Source organism: Chanos chanos, chromosome 1 (genome assembly GCF_902362185.1).
Source record: "Chanos chanos chromosome 1, fChaCha1.1, whole genome shotgun sequence".
Classification (NCBI taxonomy): domain Eukaryota; kingdom Metazoa; phylum Chordata; class Actinopteri; order Gonorynchiformes; family Chanidae; genus Chanos; species Chanos chanos.
The window spans coordinates 58,829,650-58,851,642 of record NC_044495.1 but is presented as its reverse complement, the minus strand read 5'-3'; the positions used below and the strand labels follow the sequence as shown (position 1 = coordinate 58,851,642).

At 41.6% G+C, this 21,993-nt stretch overlaps 2 protein-coding genes across 2 annotated transcripts; both read left to right on the top strand.

The window, feature by feature from the left end:
• Positions 1–1,483: 1,483 nt before the first annotated feature.
• prdm8b (PR domain containing 8b) lies at positions 1,484–4,188 on the top strand. Its single transcript, XM_030789621.1, has 3 exons — positions 1,484–1,702; positions 2,075–2,306; positions 2,939–4,188. The coding sequence occupies exons 1-3, from the start codon at positions 1,484–1,486 to the stop codon at positions 4,186–4,188; spliced, it is 1,701 nt and encodes a 566-aa protein (XP_030645481.1).
• A 10,243-nt stretch (positions 4,189–14,431) lies between these two features.
• fgf5 (fibroblast growth factor 5) lies at positions 14,432–21,518 on the top strand. The gene is made up of 3 exons (XM_030790211.1): positions 14,432–14,654; positions 16,134–16,237; positions 21,159–21,518. Exons 1-3 carry the CDS (start codon positions 14,432–14,434, stop codon positions 21,516–21,518), a joined length of 687 nt encoding a protein of 228 aa, XP_030646071.1.
• The last annotated feature ends 475 nt before the right edge of the window (positions 21,519–21,993 follow it).

Below are 21,993 nucleotides of genomic sequence, written 5' to 3'. Positions count from 1 at the left end.
TAATAATGTTTTGCGAACGCGCAAAACGGTAGTATTTATTTTATTGTTTTAAAAGGTAACTCCGAGAAATGCGGGCCATTGAACAAATAAATGCATCATAAGAAAAAAAAATAAGACTTTTATACCACTATTAGAAATACACAAATATTTGACCAAATGCAAAATGTTAGCTTATTTAGAGGAACGCACATTGTATACCATGTGCAATGCTCACTCTAATTGAGAACAAAACGCGGAGGAAACGTGCAATTAACAACTGACTTAATTAATGTCCTGACTTGATTTATTCCATGTGATTTACTGTTAGAATGTCGATGCATTTTCACAAAATTCAGCAACATGCAACGTAGGCCGGTTACGCGTTGGGAGGGGGCGGTCGTGAAACAAAACACACAAACCAACAAAAATGGTTAAATATTCATCCACAATGAGAAATTTAACACAAGATAAATTTAGTCTGGTAAAAATCAATGCGGAGAGCATCAGTGAGGAAAACCATGACTTTCCACATTACAGAATCAAATTAATTCTAAATTTGTTTTCTTTTTGGTCAAGGGCATGTTAATCTTCATAAAAACAGGTGGACCGAAGCATTTTGGGTGCGTAACCCAATCTTTTTCGCTTAGCAGGCTACTTAACAAGTTGCGTAAGTAAATAACTTCATGCGTAACAAGATGAGAGAGATTCACCTCATTCGTAAATATGCGTTCAGGGGTATGAAAAAAAAAAAAATTAACTCCGCGTGTTGCCTTAATTAAAGTCTCCGAGGGAAAGTGGTGGATTATGGTAATGAGCAGACATACGTTCCCTCTTGTAGAAAGGAGCTAAAGGTTAGCTGACATGAAATCAGCCGCTCTGACAGTGCACTTGAAATCCATTCGATATGCTCTTCTGATTCTAAATGGACCACACGGTTTCATAAGGCCACATTTTCTCTCCCCAACTCAGTGCCATGAAAAGTCTGTTAGCCTCCGTCCGCGTCAGTTTTTAAGCATGATGAAATACATGTCGTTACTGCAGCTACGATTATTTCTCACGGAGCGCGCAACATAACATCAATAATAGAACCAATTGGTTATTATTATTATTATTATTATTATTTTTATTAGTATTATTATTATTATTATTATTATTGTTGTTGTTGTTGTTGTTGTGGCCGCTTTTGTTGATACTACTACAAATGAAAGAGAACTTCTTCCTTTTTGTACATAAAGAAAATAAATAATTTCGGACGTCGGAAATGGATGCAAAGCAGTACAGCTGAGCGGCAACTTGGCAAATCGACGATTCAGTGATACCCTCTAATTCCTCAGAGAGCAATTTTGTATAAAATCTCAAGTCACACAAAATAAGCTTACCTGACTAGGCCCCTGAGAACCAATTAAACCTATTTATTGTGCTACGTGATGGGGAGGCGTTATTTGGACTCCCAGTGTGTAGTATTATTCACTCTTTTTTTAATTATTATTGTTTGCAGCCAATAATGGAGGAATCCAGTTCCCAAAAACTGGTGTGGGACGGCGATGCCAAAGCGATGCAACAGTGTTTAACGGATATATTCACCAGCGTTTACACCACCTGCGACATTCCAGAAAACGCCATTTTTGGGCCATGTGTTCTGAGTCATACCTCCCTGTATGACAGCATCGCCTTTATCGCCCTCAAATCAACAGATAAGCGGACGGCGCCTTACATATTCAGGGTACGTTGAATGTTTTAGTGTTCATTCTACAGTTTGATAGTCATAGAGGCGCTGCAGCCTTTTCGTGTTCGGTTAAGTACGTCTACTGTGAGTTAGGATTTTTAGGTTTAAGCTCTATAACTGATATGAGTGCTTTTGAGTTTGACAAGAGACCTCGTGCATTGTTTTGTAAAACGTTTATGTCATAAACTAATAATTATCAAAATTGATCGGCATTTGATGTCACGAAAACATGCAATACTAATTACTCACAGTCACAAAATAAGGCTTTAGTTGTCTAGTTGTCTAAGTAGAACGCGTAAAGGTGAGGAGTAGAAGATCAGGTGGAAATTGTTGGCTCTGACCGTTATTTGCTGTCACTGGTCCGCGCAGGTGGACACGTCAGCCGCCAACAGCTCCTCAGAGGGCCTGATGTGGCTGCGGCTAGTTCAGTCGGCGCGGGACAGAGATGAACAAAACCTGGAGGCCTACGTGAAGAACGGCCAGCTCTTCTACAGGTCCCTCAGAAGAATCGAAAAGGACGAGGAACTACTGGTGTGGTACGGGAAAGACCTGATAGAACTGCTGCTACTGAGTTCCGGAAGAACACAGATAAAAAGCAAAGGTAACGTCTGATGAAATGCGTATTCATAACAGCTGGCACTGTGTTTAGCACTAATAATTATTTTTGGCTTGTACGTGGTAACAACATGGTAACCGGTGCGTGGTATGCTAATAGCTATTAGCTTACTTTTAAAGTATGGGTCAGAAATTCAAATCGCAAGACCTTTTCAGAAAAAAATCGGAAAGGAAGCAAAGCAAAGAAAAGAAAATGAAGCAAAATGTTAAGTTAAAACTTAATTAACATCAAGTAACTAAACAGTATGATTTTAAAAAGACGCTTTCATGTATTTGTTTCAACAAATCGAAACAACTCGTGCATAAATCGCCAGAATCAGACGTTGCAAAAAAAAAAAAAAAAAAAAGGGATCTAGGACAAACATTATGTCATAATATCACAAGCTACAACTGTGTGACTCTTTTTCATCCAATTTTTCATGATCCTTACTCCTTGTATGAGTACTATTCTCCCCAGAGGCTCAAGTTACTCAAATGGCGCATTCTATTATATTATATTATATTATATTATATTATATTATATTATATTATATTATATTATATTATGCTTGTAAATGCATTAATGACACACACTCCATCCGTCACCATTGAAACCATGTTCTTCTTGTGTTTGTATAGGATCTCCACCCTACTTGTGTCCAGACTGCAGCCAGCGATTCCAGTTTGAGTTTCCTCTGCTTGCTCACCTGAGATTTCGCTGCACCAAGAGATTACAGAGCCTCACCAACGCAGACGATGAGAGTAAAGACAACGGCGACCACCCCAGCGTGCCCCCTACCAGGTCTAGCCCAAAGCTGGGCAGGTCGGACTGCTTCTCCAGCCCCCAGGATGGCAAACCGTCAACAGACTTCCACAACCTAGCCAGGGACCTGGAGAACAACAGAACCAGTGCGCCCTCTGACAAGGAGGCCGAGATCTCGAGTGAGAGTTCTGGAAAGCGGAAGTTCTCCGAGATGGAGGGCAGCAGGAGTAGCGGGCTTCCTCAGACTCTCAAGTCTAAGGAGGAGCTGGCCAACTCGGCGCAGCAGTACCGTGGAGCGTACGGGTTGGAGGAGACGAGGCGGGCTTTCTCCCCTGCCGGCTCCGAGCCAGGAGAAACCAAACGGAGCGCTTTCACGGAGGTCAAGAAATCCCCTCAGGGCCTGAAGAACAGCGCCAAGAACCTGAGCTCCAACGTGGAGAACAAAGAGGCAGGGAGGCCCGGTAGCAACCCCAGCGAGAAGCACCTGAACATCAGGCAGGTTCTAGGAGAGACGCAGCCGCCCCAATCCCGTATGGAGGGCTCCTCCGTGGGCAGCGCCTTCACGTCCGTCCCCCAGCAGGGAAGCACGGCCGAGAGGAAGAGCGCCTTCAGCCAGCCTTCCCGATCCTTCTCCCAGCTCTCCCCGCTTGTGATGACGCCCAAGCTGCTGCCAGGGGTGGACTGCCACCCAGCTGTGGGGGACACGGTTTCGTCGAGCAGGCTTTACCAGGCGGACCACCTGGCCGCCAAGCTCCAGGGCTCCGAGCTGGGCAGCAACTGCCCCGTACCGGGTGGCATGGCCAAACAGAGTCCGTTCCTGTACGCCACGGCGTTCTGGCCGAAGACGTCGGGACCCATCCAGCTGCAGATGCCCTCGGCCCTGACGCTGCTGCCGCCCTCTTTCACGTCCCTCTGTCTGCCCGCCCAGAACTGGTGCGCCAAGTGCAACGCGTCTTTTCGGATGACCTCCGACCTGGTCTACCACATGCGGTCACACCACAAAAAGGAGTACGCCATGGAACCCCTGGTCAAACGCCGGCGGGAGGAGAAACTAAAATGCCCGATCTGTAACGAGTCGTTTCGAGAGCGACATCACCTCTCGCGTCACATGACCTCCCATAACTGACTTTCTCTGGGTGTAGGGGAGGGGTTTTGTTTGTAAAAGTGGAATCTTTATTCTCTGTTCTCCACTCAAACGGGAATTACCTTGAGACAGAAGCTGTTTGACTGACACATTCGAACACTCACTCACTTTCTAAAAGACGTTACTATTTGGTCTGTTGGATTACTTAAACTGTCATCTTTTTCTTCCTTTATTTCTTCTCTCTCTCTCTCTTTTTTTTTTTTGTTGTGTATGCAAATACATTTTGACTTACAAAAATCTATTTATCATATAAAGCACTTATTATTTGAGAAAAAAAGGGAAAATTAACGATCTGTAAAAAATAACAACGTGTAAATGTACTTTGTATTTTGTATATACATTAAGGTATAATCTATAGAAATTAATTAAGAAGTAGTTCCATTTCACAGAGAACTATTAAATGATTTTTTTTCTCATGTCTATATGCCTAATCAAAGGTTGAATATTGAAAATGATTTGGAAGATGATGTCTCACTATATTTAAGAATGCATGTAAAATGAAATTCATATTGATTTATGATGCAGTCGGTACAGAACAGTGTATATACTTGTTTTGTTTGAATACAAAAGTGTAATATTTTGTGTCTGTGAAAGATAGATTGAGTGTTTCTTCCTTTTGCTGAAATTTACTATTTGATAGTTTATCTAATCATGTTGAATGCTTTGACAATAAAATAGCTTTATTTTCATCAGCGTGTATGGTTGATTACTGCGAGGGGAAAACACAAGCTTAATGGAGTTCATGCATAAGTCGAGGAATAGCTATTTCGTAATAATTGTTGCAACTCTGTCATAAAAGAGACGGTATTTTAATTCAGAAACAGCTCTGTGTAAAAGACATTTCACAGGGGTCTCGTGCTTTACTGTCCACATTTTAAACTCGCGCGCGCAGTATATATTTGGTTTGTAAAACTAACCGTTCACTCCGGTGGCGGTTTTCATATCATAACTTGACGTGTGCCCATTGACCCTACATCGGCGTTAGAAATCGTTTTTCAGCATTATAAAGTGAAAAGCTAGAACAGAAAGCAGGGCGATTCATGATCGAAATACAGTAGAATAAAAGGTTTCATTGAGGTTCCCGACCGGATAATCACTATTTTGTGCATCTTTGAAAAGAAAGGGTTGACCTGGGGTAATCGCTGAACTGAAAGTCTATAAACCCTGGTAGATATTTTGCAATGTAAATCTGATAATACTACACAACAGAAAAAATGCAACTCACAGTTTTCTTTTTTCTCCCCCTTTTTTCCTGTGAGTGAGAAGGAAATGAGAAGAAAGACAGAATCTTAAATGACTTCAGTAAAAAATAATTGCTTTTACTTTAAAAAATCATAAGCGCGAAATATTTAAACGCTTCACGAAGGTTACATTACGTTATTATTATTATTATTATTATTATTATTAATAATAATAATAATAATAATAATAAATGTTTGCGAGTAAATATAGGTGTCAGAAAAAAAAAGCTTTTTTTTTTCAAAGTACGACATGTCTTAAAAATGAAAGCAATGAAAACAATTATTTGTCAATTACACATTATTTTTTGTACATAGATTATAAAAATACAAAAATCTGCAGATCTGTTTTCTGAACATCCTCAAAGGTCTAAAAAATTTCACAAAGAAATTTTTACTAAGAAAATAAATAATTTGGGCAACGGATGCTTTAGAATTTATTATAAATCCCGTGATCGGAACACCATTACGTTTTATTTATTTATTTTTTTCAAATACATAATTTCACACACGGTCAGTAGTTTGAGAAAAGTGCCAACAGCACGATCTCATCTCACTGTAATCATGAAGTGAACGCGCACTTTTTACGACACACCTGAAAGATGATGAATTAATTAATCACGATATGCCACGTGCATCTTGTGGCGGCTCAAACGAATGTAAAATTCCAAAATCATTACCGTCGGAGTGGGGGAGGCCTGACGAATAAGTATTATTTTGATTTACAGTGCTACTGGTCGCGTAATAAACGATAAATACCACCATATGATTGTTTTCTGTGTGTGTAATTACATTCATGAAAGTCCTCAAACAGAGTATGAAAATGGTCATAACCTAGAGTAAAAGGCTACGGTGCACTCCGGATACGGCTCAATAGTGACACCAAGCGTTACAACTGAAGCAATTCATTCATGTCCGGATATTTTTCCCTCTCCAAACGCTTACTTAGTGTTTATTTGAGTACAAGCGCTCCCTCTTTTGGTGCTTCAGTGCTTTACACACTGTTACCAAATACAAATTCACCCTCAGACACCACTACGTAAAAGCACGTCATAAAAAATAAAACCAAAATTCAAAACAGCTCTCTAATTTGTGACACTAATTTACGTCTTTCAAGCTTTAAAAAAACCCCCAGTAAAAATGAAATCCATTCCTCATGCAAACAAACCAGTTTTCTTTGACACGGGATAATTTGTAGAGGGAGATGACAAATTGCTGACCAACATTTGGGGTCGGGTCTCTCTCTGGTTATGAAAGATATTTATTGCCCCGTGCCTTGCGGCTGGAGTCATCCTCGTTCTCTTCAGCTCCTGTTGCTTTTGTCAGGGGATCACTCAACGCCCTCAATCAGGAACAGCTTGCCCCCCCCCCCTCACATGTGGCCAGTGCGGTCACTCTTGGCCAATATCTCTGAGCGGCTGCCCATAGTTCAACCTAGCCTACGTGTAGCGATGTCCTGTGCTGAACCTTACCTCCGTTGCATCGGTCACCTTTCCCTCCTATTCCTGCCTTTCGGTTAACCTTTTTGGCAGCGGATAGCCGCATCAAAATAGGTCTATATGATCTTCGGAGATATACGGAGCATGGACTGTGTGATGCTTCGTTTTTATTAATAGCCTCTCCACACTAACAACGCTGTGACATCTGAGAAGAGTTGACAGTACCGCTGCTGGTCGGTTTGTTGCCCGTAGTGAACTGAAGTTTGTGGCGCTTTGTGGCATTTTCTGCGCTTATTAGACATGAGATAGTACATGCACCTTTGCAGCTTATGTTCAAACCAAAGATATACAGTTTTACTATAGGACACGAGATCCCGAGATTGCGTGATGTCAAATATTTAGAACTAGGCCTACTACTTTCAACAGTTTGGCGATCTTCCTCTTCTTCTTCCTCTTTGCTTTCTGTGGTCATTTGGCACGAAGCTGGGGACTTTACCCATCTCCTCTCTGTTGATTAGCATGTACGTGCCATGTTATTTAATGACTCAAAACGCTATATATATAACCAGGCCTGAACTACGGCCCGTTTAGACTATTTTAATGCAGAGTGCGTTTAATCTTCTCTGCTGCTGACAGGGACAAGTTTACACTTAGAGTGCACTCCAAAGACAATCAATCCCCCCCCCCTCTACATGCCATTGCTCCCCGTTTGCTCTTGCTTCGGTACCTGCCCTGTGTTCCGCAGACTGCTAAATTCTTGGCATAGCACAGACAGAACCTTCTGAACGCTGTGGAGATATTTAGGTTGCACCTGTTTCCTTACTTCAAATCTCTTTTGAAGTCTTTCACGGCTCCGACGCAGACCGAGCGCAAATTGTGGTTTTAAATATTGAAATCGTTTAAACTAGCTCAAAAGGTATTTTGATCAAACCATTAGCTTTAGAATTCATCGTTTTTACCCATTCAGTCGTTAAATTTCGAATTTTAGCATGCTGATGTTCAGCAATAACAACAACAACAAAAAAATAACAAACACAGTTTGATGACAAGTGTTTATTTCTGGTTCATTACATGAGCAGGACTTCAGGGGACAGGCCTCTAAAACAAGTGACTTCATTTTTGGAGAGGTCGCGTGAGTCGACCAGGTCCTGTTTGTTTTACGGCATAATGTTCTCATTACAGTCAAGTCTACAGCCTATAAAGTTACAAAAATGAAGATGCGCAACCGCATGGGCTTCATTTAACTCTTTTATCTGTTAAAAATTAGTAATTCACATCATACAGCCGTCGTTTATGTATTTTAAATGTTAGACATCTAAAATTCTTCACCTAAACATCATGGAAAACCGACAGTCTAGGCGTTTGCAGTCAGTTAGACCTTTGAAACAACATAAAGTTTAGCAGGATATAACCCTGTTATTTTTAGGTCTGGAAATTGTTAAACTTGTTTTCCTTTTATTGTTTAAATTATACAGCTATTATGTCCTTAGACGTGGGACTGCTCACAATGACACTCAAAAACAAATATCTTTTTTCACATTATAAGTCTAGTTGCCTTTACATGCTAACAACGCCAAATACAGAGGAGAAACTGCTTGCAGTCGTATTTTCTTAGCTACAGGTGAAAGCGCACTGACCCCAGGGGATAAATGGTGCACAAGATGTAGCCTACAAAGCTTTCTCCGGTTACTGTATCAAATATAGACCCCCTGTAGCACTGACATGTTTTCTTTGGAGGGTCATGCCACTCGAGAATGTTTGTGTGTCATCAACGGAGACCCATCCGCATGCAAAGGCAGCGGAGATGGGATAGCGGTGCTAAACAGCAATCTCTCGGGGTTACGCGTTGCGAAACTTGGCGTGCCTACCGCCGAATTCGTTGCGGGCTCTTCCTTCGGGTCATCTGTCACAGCGCAAAGGACATTCTTTTCTTTACTACCAGGGAGTCTGCTTTTAAGCTTTCCTCCCTAGAGGGTAAAAATAAAGGCCACAGGAAATCCGGGGTAAAATTATACAGAACTAATCTTTCACTGTTGCTATGGAGGCCTCACAGCATCCACTCTGATTACGTTCTCTCTTGGTGTTCACGGTCAGGTACAGATGATGGAGGGAGAAAAAAATGCAGGAAACCCATGGGTGATTAGAGAGAACATTACAGACTGTTTGTTTATCTTTCTAAAGCCCCCCCCCCCCCCCCAAAAAAAAGATCAGAACAGAGAAAGAAAAGAAATAGAAGAAGACAAAAAAGAAACGCGTTTTCCCTCCCTCGCCTTGAAGGACATACATCAGAGGAACTGGCAATTTCCCTGCGGTGAACTCTGACCCCTGCAGGACGGACCGACGGCGGAGGAGTTGGCAGAGAAATGAAGACGTATTGTATCACGCCAGGAAACAGATGTGCAAAGAGATAATTGATTGGAGAGGCTGCCATATTCCAGCCCTTTCGGCCTCTTCTCCATAAAGAAAGCAGAGAACTTTCAAAAACATTCTTTTTCATAGACAGTAACGAAGTGTGAAATCCGCCCCACCGAAAAAAAAACGTTCTTATTTGTTCAATGGTCTTTTAGAGGGGTGGAAATCGTATGAGCGACACCTATAAACACGTCTGTCATAAAGATGACTTAACAAAGTCACTGAGATGTGATAACAGGTGCTATGACATGTCCTGACTTTGCAGCATGTTAATATTTAAAAAAAAAAAAAAAAAAAGAAGAATGTACCCAACATGTCTGTGATTGTGATGAAAGATAATGACGAAGACAAGGGTAGAAGCAGTACTGTCACTGAAAATGTGAAATAAGGCTTAGTTATAAGCTGAAGGTGATGATTTGACTAATGTTTTATTGTGGTCTTAGCTTAAAATAAATGTATCACTTATAGTTTCAAATAGCTGAGGGTTCTTAGAGCTGGAAACAACTGAATCATATGAGTCCAAGAAACCAAACCACATAAACTGGCATTAAGAACTGCGGCTGCGTTCAGCTAAGGTTCCTGACTCTTTGAATCTTGAAAATCAGCTGTTGACTGCGTCAAATCTGCATTTATAAAGCTGTTTTAAATTAGGCACTGAATGATGGGGAAAAAAATTAATGCTTTTCCCTTTTCCTTCTAAATGGTGTGTTTTATAACTTTTTGTTATATTTTACACAAAAGATGATTTAACATATTAAAACAACCTCAACATATGGAACCTGGAAAACAGTGTCTGCCACTGTCTTCTAACCCAAACTTAATGTACAGAATCTGGCAAACAAAATAACAGAAAAATAAAAACAGTTATTTATATTCAGTGAGGATACAGAACCCTGAATTTCAAGCTGTGGACTCTGACTTAGAGTCAGTTTAACCAAGGTGAACTACTCCGTAACATCTTCATGTCTTGCCGGTATGAGGACAGTTAAACTATTTGCTGTCGGGACTCTTACGCTGACCTGACATACCACCAGAACTTTAGGAATAAAAGTCACCGGACTGTGAACAAGCATTCATCTGTTAACAGAAGCTTCAGCGGAACGCCGGACCAATCAGAAAACCTCCTGAGGCCATAGGTATCGACGCGTCGCTCTGAAGGTTCAAGAGCAGGTGAGGGAACTGTCACTCAGTCGTCAAGGTCAGGAGAGCAGGTATCTGACTGCGCCGTGTACACCTCCGCCCCAGTCAATAACTGCCAGTGGGTGTGTTCTGTTAAGCGGGTCCACGGTTAATGCCTTTATTGGCAGGTGGTCGTGTCTGGAACAAACGAACAGGTGCCTCTTTGTTCACTGTCAACTGCTCTGAGAACTTTTTTTTTTTTTTTTTAAATAAAAATGGGGGTTGGTGGGGAGAGTTTGGACTGGGGGGGCGGGGGAGGGGGGGGCATGGGAGCCTTTCCCACAAATGGATAGTGAAGGTTTCGCTTTGCCAAGGCACATATTCAGATCCATAAGACTGATAAAACACTTCACAGATCTGGGGCTGTCTCTAAACGATGTGTTTGAGCAGTTACGCTAACAACAACGCACTATGATCCACACCATGTTTTTGTTTTTAGTTTTTTTGGGGGGGGGGTTCTGACCTGCTGCCACGACAACTGAGAGCTGACGGGGGGGTGGGTGGGCATGTTCACAAAGCCTGAGAAGTTTGGGAATTGTTTTTAAGGGTTACTTCACGTACAAACTGTTTATTGATTTAATCATACAACCCATGCAGATCAGTGGAGAAATACCCCATGGCTAATGGGGGGAGGACATGGGACTTCCTCTGTCAGACAGCCAAACTGGACAAAATCAGCCAATCAGACATCAGAATCAGTAAGCTGTTTGTATTAGCACGCAAAACAAACAAACGTATTCACTCAGTGAAGGAAAACACATTAATCAAAGAAAAAAAACAAAACAACAGATTTAATGTAGACTTCAGTGTAGACATTACTCCCAGATTTAGGGCACACCAAAAGTTGAGCATATTAAATACAACCTCCCCCTCTCTCCCATCCATCCATACACACACACACACACACACACACACACACACACACACACATACATACATACATATATATATATGTATGTATGTATGTATGTATGTATGTATGTATATGTATGCATGTACATATACATACACACACACACACACATATATATATATGGAGAGAGAGAGAGAGAGAGAGATGTTTGATGTTCTCTTCTTCATATAGATAGATAGATATGAATGGTCTGTGGTATGGTTTGATACAAATTGCATTTAATATGCTTTGCATTGCAACAACGTTTTATTTTTTTGGAAAGTTTTAAAGTTCTACCTGATAAAAGGAGATCTTTAGTCTGTCATAAAATCTTTCTGCAACATTTTTGTCTGTCGTCCGAGTACAAAGGTGCCGTGCATGAATACGGAGCTGTGACGGTGATGATGTGTGTGTGTGTGGATGTTACGCTGTCCTCCAGGATGCCTGTGGGCAGATGTATGAAGGGCCTGAACCCAAAAGACACGCTGGATCCCAGAGTCGTCCTCTGAAGTCTTGAACAGATCAAGCTGACTTAACATTACCCAGACTCTACATACACCAATACCTGAGAACAGACCAAAAAAAAACACACACACAGACACACATCTCTCTCCATTTACCTACATCACAGTTTACAGATAAAGATCTGCCCTGACAAAATAATACAAATGGTAATCACAGGAGTGGGGTTGGGGGGCGGAGGGGCGCGGGGGGGGGGGGGGGGGGGGGCTAGGCCTACATGTGAGAGCGAAAAGCTGCTAAAAGCTCAGATCTTTCCGGAATCAGTCAGGATCATCGGTGGTAAGACACAGCTGGGGATTACCTCAGTGCTGTTATTGGACTGAACAGTCTTTACAGTTCGGGATGTAAACCGTTTCACGTTGTTTACGTTAGAGTCATCAATCTAGTCTCCGCAACAAGTGAAAAACAAAGACCAGACATCGTAGACGCCGTCGTCTAGGACGCAGTCATTAAGAGTGATTAAAATCATAATGCTTTCACATTGCGTTCCTTTAATTTTGCCCTGCAAACCTAAAGACGGACTCAGAATTTTAATTGGATGTGGTTAACCGAAACAGATCTGAGTGTGATAGGTGAACATAATGTGATGAGACCGTAACATATACGTTGGTATACTGAGAGGCCAATGCAATTCACAGGTTGTACAAGGTTTTCTGAAGACTATCTTCTAGATAGATAGATAGATAGATAGATAGATAGATAGATAGATAGATAGATAGATAGATTTCTTTTTTCCCTATCCTGCTCTCCGTTGCTCCCTCGACTGTGTCGTCCAAGGAGTCCTGAATTATCCCAATAATGGAAACAGCTCTCTTTGTTTCTATAGCGTTAATCTTCTTGGAATCCCTCTGGTTTATATTCACACCTCAGCTCGTGAAGATGGCTCACCGCGGACTTTTAAAAGAAAAACGTCAAGGAAGGCCTGGTCAGCCTACTCTGTACAGTGTCCAAAGTGAAGTCCCAGATTAACACATCATTCGCGGAGTGTTCTTCACTGTATATTTATAACACGGCACAGTCTCAACATTGGCTTTATTGGTTTGGAATAAGGATAACTGTGCTAATAATGTCCTTCTCTCAACCACTATCTTGCACCGTGTATTACTTTTCAAGCAGACTCAATTTCAGAGTGTTTTTTTTATCTTGATTGCTACGTAATAATCTGTCACTGTATTCATAACCGGTGCATCGATAATTGCAGTGTTTTCAGTATGTACAGGGAAGGAGCTTTCCACGTGTTTAGTCTGAACCCATATGATAAACGTCAGTGTAAAATATGATCATTCCAAGGATTTTCAGTACCGAGCAAAACTTCAGAGATGGTCCAGACATTTTAACAAAGCGCCACACGCTCCCACGGCGTGTCTACGACGCCACGAGACATGCAGTTATAGTTGTAGCATTTCCATAACGCGGCAGGAGGTTGTTTGAAGACATGGTCTGGACAACAACACATGGTCTGGACAACAACATTGTTTAAGTTTCGGAGAACTGCTGGGAATTCATTTTGAGACGCCTTTATGAGCCTGGGTAAATTACGTAATGTTTTGAAATGATTAAATTCGGTTATTCAGCAACACGTATTTCTACAAAGTTATAAGCTACGTCTCTTGAACCTATACAGAGAAAGTAGCCAGTGAAGGACAAAATGCAGCGCAAATGTAAAACCAAATATGAGGGCAAATGTGTCAGATTAATATAAACTCTAAATATTTGAACAAAATTTTAACGAAATTAACAGGCTATGTGACATGGAGGTTTGCTGTTCCTTACTAAGGATTCTATGGTTTACGTCAGTTTTATCAGAAAATATATTGTAAAACCTTGAAGCATTGACATCCACGACTTAAATATCAGATCTATCTCGGTTTCATCTTGGATGTTAGCCGAACTAAAACGGTGTTGATTCATAAATGAATAGCCTACACTCTGTATTAGCAGTTTTATATGCACAAGATTCGACACTGTAATGTTTAGGATGAGCCCTCACCTGAGGAATTACTTGCTTTAATTTCGCACTCAAATAGGCTATATCACAACTGTTTTTTTGTGAAAGAACTTCAAAGTTTAAATAAAGCTAATCTTCTGTTTGAATGTAGTGCCTAAATAACTGCCCGTGTATTCCTGTCTTTTTCTGTTATAAATTATTTGCGCTCCCGCGCGATCGTAAACATGTTCCCTCGTGCGTAAATTGCCGCGTGCTGTTTGCTCTTGCACGCTCTTGTTGCCTAGTTAAGGTGAGCTGACAAGAAACATTCCCTCGCCCCTGTTCATTCCGAGGTGTATCGATTGGTTGGTGGGGCAAGTCCTGTGAGAGAGAAAAATCTGGATGAGAGTGTGTCCTTCAGGACCCTAGCACGCATCAAGCAGTGAGATCATATGTGTTAAAAATATCTCCTTGCCAGCAGACCTACACTCCTGCTCCTGCGCGCGGGCGAGTGCCCGGCAGAGCTGCCACTGCAAGTCTATGAGCAGAACGAAGGATTACCAGCAAAATGTTACAACTGGAGCAGCACACGTAAAGAAAGTTCTTTTTCGAAAGAATGAACGTTCCTCTCAGCCTTCTACTCTTTGCTCAACTGATTGGAACCGCAGCCACTACGACCACTGGATCCGAGTACGTTTCATTGGAGGACCAACTTCTGGGAGAAGGCAGCTTAACTGGACGAAGGACTGGCAGACTCTACTGTAGGGTTGGCATTGGCTTTCACCTCCAAATTCATCCCGATGGCAGAGTAAATGGAACTCACGAGCCCAATTCACTGAGTAAGTTCACTATTAGCAAGCAGCCTTTGCTAAGTGGAATAGTGACCGTGAAAATTCTGTTTTGTTAAAACAGGCTATTTGTTTGCACGAATTTGTTGCTTTTTTTATTGCGTTTCTTATTGTTAGGTAAGTTACGTTTGTCATCAATATTTCACAACAACTTATATTTCATGCACATTAAAGTTTTCTGTTTGAATTTGCGAAATGACACACAATAATAACAGTAGTAGTAATAGTAGTAGTAGCAGTAGTAATTATGATAATAAACGTTTTATCCGGGAAAAAGAATTAATGACAAAAGAATCAAAGAACGCTTACTCATTTATTAGTTTGTATAAAAGTGTTTTGATAACTGATTAACAAATACTGTTTTATAGTCTCACATTTCGGCGTATTACTTTTCAGACAAGCAGTTCACTAATTACACTTTTATTTAAAAAAAAAAAAAGCAAAGCAAAAAAAAAAAACCACTCGTGTATATTAAAAAAAGTATCACAATGTATTTGGCCATGTTATGAACGTCCGGTCAATTGTCCCCTGGCGTGTGGCTGAAATGCTTAGTTTCTGACTCTTTGTTTATTGGCAGGTATGAGTGACAGGTGCGCGGGCTCATATGAGAATGTTATTTGATTTGGAAGCGGATGGAGTGCCATCCCTGTCATGCCATGCACTAGATTGCTGTTAATGGACATGTCATAGGGAACACATACCGTAGTATTACCATGGTTCGGTTTATGCGCGGCCAATTAAAAAGACGAGCATAAATTAAAATCAACAGGAAAACTAAGATCCGACGAGCCGTCGTAGTTTGTGTGTGTGTGTGCGCGCGCGCGTGTGCGTGTTAGAGTGAGAGAGAGAGAGAGAGGGAGAGAGAGAGAGAGAGAGAGAGAACAAAACGAGAGAGAGAGTGACTTCGTGGTGTGTGATTGCTTGTGGATGTACATATAGACATATGTGTGCTCATTTGAGCATTTTTGCGCCCCCCCCCCCCCCACCCAAAAGCCTCCACCCCTTTGCCTTATTCTGAATCCCAGTCACTGAGAGGGAATCCCTCTGTCTCTGCTTATACCAACAGTGAATAGGTTTTGAATCTCTCCATAAAACTGAACTCGATATCCTTTCGCATGCGCTGTGAAATTAAAACAGACTCTTCTGTTTCTCAGTTCGAGTAATAAAAACAGTCCTGCGAGCCACTACGACGCCAAGCATAGCCTTCTCTCCGAGGGCAAACAGCTTGGTGTGCTGTGTCTGTAATAAAACTATAATAGTTTTATTGTGGACTGTTCTGACGCTAAGATATTTCATTAAGCCCAATCATCCATCCAGCAAAGGAGATTAAAAAATGGCCTATTTTATCTCTACTTCTGTTTTGATTGGTTATGTTGTGACACCCGTTGCTTTTTCCCCCCAAACGTGTACTTGAATAAGCCCTTTCATTGAAATACCCACAATCCAACTGTCTGTTTTGCATGCCTGTAGGTGTGCTGGAGTTATTCGCAGTGTCACAGGGAGTAGTCGGAATCCGAGGCGTCTTCAGCAACCGGTTTCTGGCCATGAACAGAAGAGGAAGGCTTCATGCCATCGTAAGTACAAGCCAAGAGTGTCCTGCGTGTTACGTTTAGATTAACAATACTTCAACCCAAGCTTTAATGGCACGTTTGGTGAGGAATCCACACTGTGAACCGCTAGCGCGAGAAAAAAAAAATCGACTTCTGAGTATACCTTACAAAGGCTCTGGGCCCGTGTGTGATATTTTGGAGGATCTGGTTAAACTCTACAGGCTCCAAATGACATAAAGATTGGCAGAGGACTCGGCACTCAGCCTCCCTGTAGCTTATAAGCAGTCAAACAGCTTTCCTGACAAGCCGCAATGGGGGTGATGACAGTCTACTAGAAGTTTGGAGCTTATTACCATGTGATAATGGGAAAAGCAGATTAAAAAGAGTCTGGGCCAGTTGATAATACAGAGAGGAGTGGGTGGGGGGTATAGGGGGGGGTGGGGGCGCGGGGGCGGGGGGGGGGGGGGGGGGGCGGGGGGGCGGGGGGGAATCAATATGTTGGATAAACAAAGCTGGCCAGCTGCAGAGTTAGTTTGTTTTCTCTGTATCCAGCTAGAAAGAGCGGTGACACACTCCAGCGCTGTACAAAACGAAGTCAAGACACGTTATCCTCTTCCCCGCTGATCTGAGGTCAGTCAGCAAGCTGACTTACAGGATGTAAAAGCTGATCCAGCAGGGGACAAACAAAGCGACGAGAGAGGGTTTTTACGTCCCTGTCGTAAGACTGTGAGGTACTAAGAATGAAAGACGTTTTCACCTCCTGACTGAAAATGGCAGTTAGGCCTAAAAGCCTGCTTTCTGGGCCCCTTTTTCATCTTCTGTTAATCACAGTCAGTCTTTGGAGTTGTCTGCAGTCTCCATACACCTCGTTCTTTTCTTTTCTGTTGTCCAAGACAACCAGCCGCACTAACTCAGAACCCTGTACGATATTCAGATTCAGTCCAACCACATGCATGTCCCTTTTTTTTGTTGTTGTTATTTTGGCTTAGTAGAGCTATGTCTCACATCCCTGCGTCGATCAGTGTGGCCTGAACACGACCCAACACCGCAAGAGTTAGACCAGTTTTACAACACAGGACGCAAAGGTTGCTGAAACAAAAATAGGAGGAAGAAGAAAAAAAAAAAGAAATCTGAACGTAACATAAATCTGGGGATGAGCTTCAAATCCACTACAGACTATCTTCAGCAATTAGACCAGCTGCAGAGTCTCCATCAGTGTTGAATTAGGTTTGATTTTCCTCAGAGCAGCTACAGTTGCACAAGCTTATTTAATAGCGCTGTCAGCTTGCGAACTTAAATCCAGAGCATGGCACTGTGAAGACAGCTCGGCCTTAGCGGAGGGATATCGAATGACTCAGGGACTTAGGTTGTTGCGCTGTCCATCATTTTTAATATTTAGATGTTTTCATAGTGGCAATTTATTGCATGGATAATGACAAGGAGGGCAGACGCGTATCAGGCTACGTGGGCCTACTCAGCAAGACATTCTAAACAAAATCTTTTAAAAGGTCAAAGGGTCATTTGGATTTAGAGAGAGAGAGAGAGAGACAGAGAGAGAGAGAGAGAGAGATGGTTTCTTCTTCATAAATAGATAGATGGTTTCACAGATGGATAGATAGATAGATAGATAGATAGATAGATAGATAGATTGACAGATAGGTGTTTAGTATATATGGATAGGTGTGATAGTATGTATGTTCAGTATATATGATAGATGATTGGTATATACGGACATAAGGCTTTACGAAATAAAGTACGCAGTTTGAATTATAGTCTACACGGGAACAGACACAGCACAGAGTCTCAGTGCCAGTGCTACAAACAGACAGGGACTGTTAAACATTACAGCCCAAGTTACAGTTAAGGCCCCACGGCATAGCCCCGCCGCAGTGCCGACGACACATAGACCGGAATGACGGAGATGCCATTGGATGTCAGGGGACGCCTGGGAAAAGGAGCGTTTAAGGAATAATTGACTGAACGCGGGCTGGCCGCAGCAGAGCCAGGCCGAACAGCTGTGCGAGTAGAATGATTCTGATTCTAAAATGCCTGTCGCTCCCTGGTTCTGGGAACCATCCTACGTGTGAGAACCCTACCTTCATACCACCAGAACCAGAACACATGTAGACGTACAAAAAGAAAAGAAAAGAAAGCAAACAAAATAGGATGAAGACAGCGGCTGAAAGGCGATCGTGACAAAATGTTTACTTTTTAATGGATTGAAGAAAAAAAGAAAAAAAAAGAATAATAACAGATGATATTTTGTCATTGATTTGAACAGTTGAAGACATTGCTGCTTTTCCAAAGTGTCCCTTCTGCATTCTCAAGCAATAACTCAAAATAATATCCAGAGGCATTGTGGGTGAATTAGAAAAACTTTGGGGTTGATCTGGTCTTCTGAGGTTAGGAGGGATCAAACTGTGACTGGCATGTTTGGAAAGGAAAGTAATGGCACCATTTTCTGCTATGCTGCACTTTTCAACAAAGCAGAACCATTTTATTATTGCAGTGTTTAAAGAGTTATGTAATGCACCATATTGAGGAATGGGTAACCTTGGCAACATCTTATAGTTTCCCACCAAATATATTTTTGGTTATTTGACAGATTTAAAATCCTAATTAGCATTACGTGCAGAACCGGCTATTCGTCCCTACAAAGAAACATGATAGTATGTCCTTCCAAAGGCTTGATTAACTGCAATGTGATTAGGGATAATAATGGAATGTCGAATGAATAAATAAGAAATAAATAAACAAAAATAAATAAATGAAGATTTAAATATTAAACATAGAAAACTGACAGTAAACGTAATACTTTCCCTGACAAAAATTAGCAGCTCTACAGAAAGAGTATTTGGAGAGTTTGCATGCCTTTGATGAATGATCATCTCCCGCGTTTCTGCAAAGTTCAAACATCTGTTGAAAAGTATTTCTTTCTTTCATTCTTTTCAAATAGCCAGCATTAGTGAATTTGTCCGTAAAACTCTTTCCATTCAGAAATACATTTATCTTTAAAGAATTCAGTCCAAGATTTGACGGAATTCTTTGACAAATGGACTTTTAAAGTCAAGCGAGTTCTGGAATGGAGCGCCGATTTCGTTTATTGCCAAACGGAACATTCTCTTAATTCTCTTAAACTTCTGCTGTTGAAATTTTATCTGTCAAAAGAGCAACCCCAGTGCAGTACTCTGGACACAAAAACATTTCACCCTGCCAGTATCGCTGACATGTTAAATACCCGTCATTTCAATTACGAATCGACAAAATAACTTGACATGTCTCAACTGCAAGTTCGATGTTTGTAAAAAAGGATCACTCAGTAAAGCAGAAATTGAGCAGGAGACCAGACTAGCAGGTTATGGCTACATTTGTGAAACTCTACCCCAAGAGGGAAGCTTGCAGGGTATAAAACAGGATAGGCGTCGAAAAAAAAGCGCATCTGTCTTTCTTTTCTGTGCCCTGGACGGATAAAGTTATTTCACGGCATAATGAGTTTTTAGCCTGTACAAAGGCAGCGCTGCCGCTGTCAGTCATGGAGACTCTTTGATAGGAAAGTCATTTTGATGACTTTGAGCCATGCCGCAGATAAAAGTAAGACTCGCAATTATTCGGTAAACCCCGTCCACGCTGTGCGTCTGTGGCTCCGCGTCTGTAATCCGCGTCGACGCTTTTCATCAGCTCCTTTTTATGAGGGCTAACTCAATCAGCGCACAAAAGTAGTCTGCCTCCAGCACCTGCTAATGGGGCGTCCAACACTGTGCGCACAGAGTAATTACAGCGAGTCGGGCCTTGTTCATAGTCTCGTACTTCGTCTCTGCATTTTAACTCCGTCTATTTTTGTCCTAACATAGATTGTTGATATAATGATGATGCCAACAATACTACTAGCGATAACTGTGGTATAGCTCACAGGTTATTAAAATGATTAGGGCAACTATTAAGGCGATTAACTTGTTAGACACAGACCGTGATGGCTTCATATTTGTTTTAAAAGAGGGAATTATATATCAGTATTTGGATTTGGATGCTGATCATCTCTCTGCAAAATGAATAGATGTTAATGTAAATGTAATTGTTGATTTAATCAACGAGTCACTGGAACGCTGTCCTGAGAGATTCCTGAGGAAGGTTTCGGTGTAGCTTTCGACATTTTCAGAGTCAAAATGTTTGAGCAAAACAGTGTGGAATATCAAAGCTGGTGGCGAATTAAAAAGAAAAAAGAAAAAGAAAAACTGCTTGCAATTTCTGTCATTGTCATTTATTTATTTAACAGTGTCTGACATTTTAAAGAGCTTGGCAATATTTGATAGCCTTTGTCTCTAAAGACATTACCAAAAAAAAGACATAAAAGGAGGTTTGTCGTTTGAGGGGAGAACATGGTGTACTTTTAAAACTGTGGGTGGGTTAGAGGAGCATAACTATGCTGAAATATATTAGTCATATGCACTGTTTATGTATCTCATTGCGTTGGAGCGCAGCAGTTTTCATACACGGAGATACTAACGTCAACATTCTGGAATACCTGGAAGAGCGCGTTGAAAGGAGGCGCTGGTTGGTCTGATGGGAACCTTCTAGAAAAAAAAAGAAAAGAAAAAAAGGGATGGGGGGCAATTGTTATTTTCTCAGGCATACAGGCAATTATCTAATTAGAGCGCTACAGGAGAAAAATAGCTGAGGTAACATTGTACTAAATAAACACAGTCCCAGATGGGGGCCAGCTGAAGCAAGAGCCGGGATTATTAGGAGGTCTTTGTATCATTCACCTCCACTTGCTCATTATGGTGTTAAATGCCATGGCTCTCAACCCTCAGTGTCGTACCCAATTTTTCTCTGGCCTTCAGACAAGTGTGCTTGCTACTCAAGGATTAATGTGTGTATATTTGCTCAGGGTCTGTCAATGGTATATTGATCTGCTTGCTCTTTGCTAATTCGTTTGTTTTTTCAGGAGAAATTCACAGAGGACTGCAAGTTCAGGGAGAGGTTCCAAGAGAACAGCTACAACACATACGCCTCAGTGACTCACAAGAACCACCGGACTGGGAGGGAGTGGTTCGTGGCGCTGAACAAAAGGGGGAAGGCGAAAATGGGCTCGAGCCCGCGAGTGAAGTCCCAGCACGTGTCCACGCATTTCTTACCCAGGTTGTACCTCCACGAGAAGACGGAGCAGGGGTTCACCATCACGGACAGACACAAAGAAAGGACAAAACAAGCCCCTCCAAAGCCCCCCGCCCCAAAACGCGCCATAAACACTGGACACAAGCGTCCTCAGACGGTCAAGTACTGGCCGAAGTTCAGATTCGGATAAACCATTAATGTCTTAAGTGTGGACAAATGTTTGCACAAATGATGGACAGGTAATCGCTTAGGAAGTGACCAGGCTACCCTCATCCAAGGAGTTTTCACTGCTTATTTTTGTAATAAGCATTCCAATCACCGGAAAAGGTTTCATTGGCGGAGAGGCCGTGCGATGATCCAGCTGCGGGAAATTTCAAGGGCTGAAAAATGGGAAGAATTTTTTTTTTTTTGGAATGCTTTTCGGACTTTAACAAGGATCTCTGAGAGCGTTTCCCGTCATCCCCAAACCTTTTGTCGTTTCATTTGAATCATCACACAAGCAGAGGAATTTGCCTTCCTTAAACATTACCAAAAATAAGAACTCTCATGTCGCCAAATGAAAATTCACACTTTTATAAAGAAGCTATGTCTATTTATGCAATTCCTATTTATATCTGTCTCTTTAAAAAAAATGTAAGTTCATTTCATAGTTTTTGTGTGTGTAG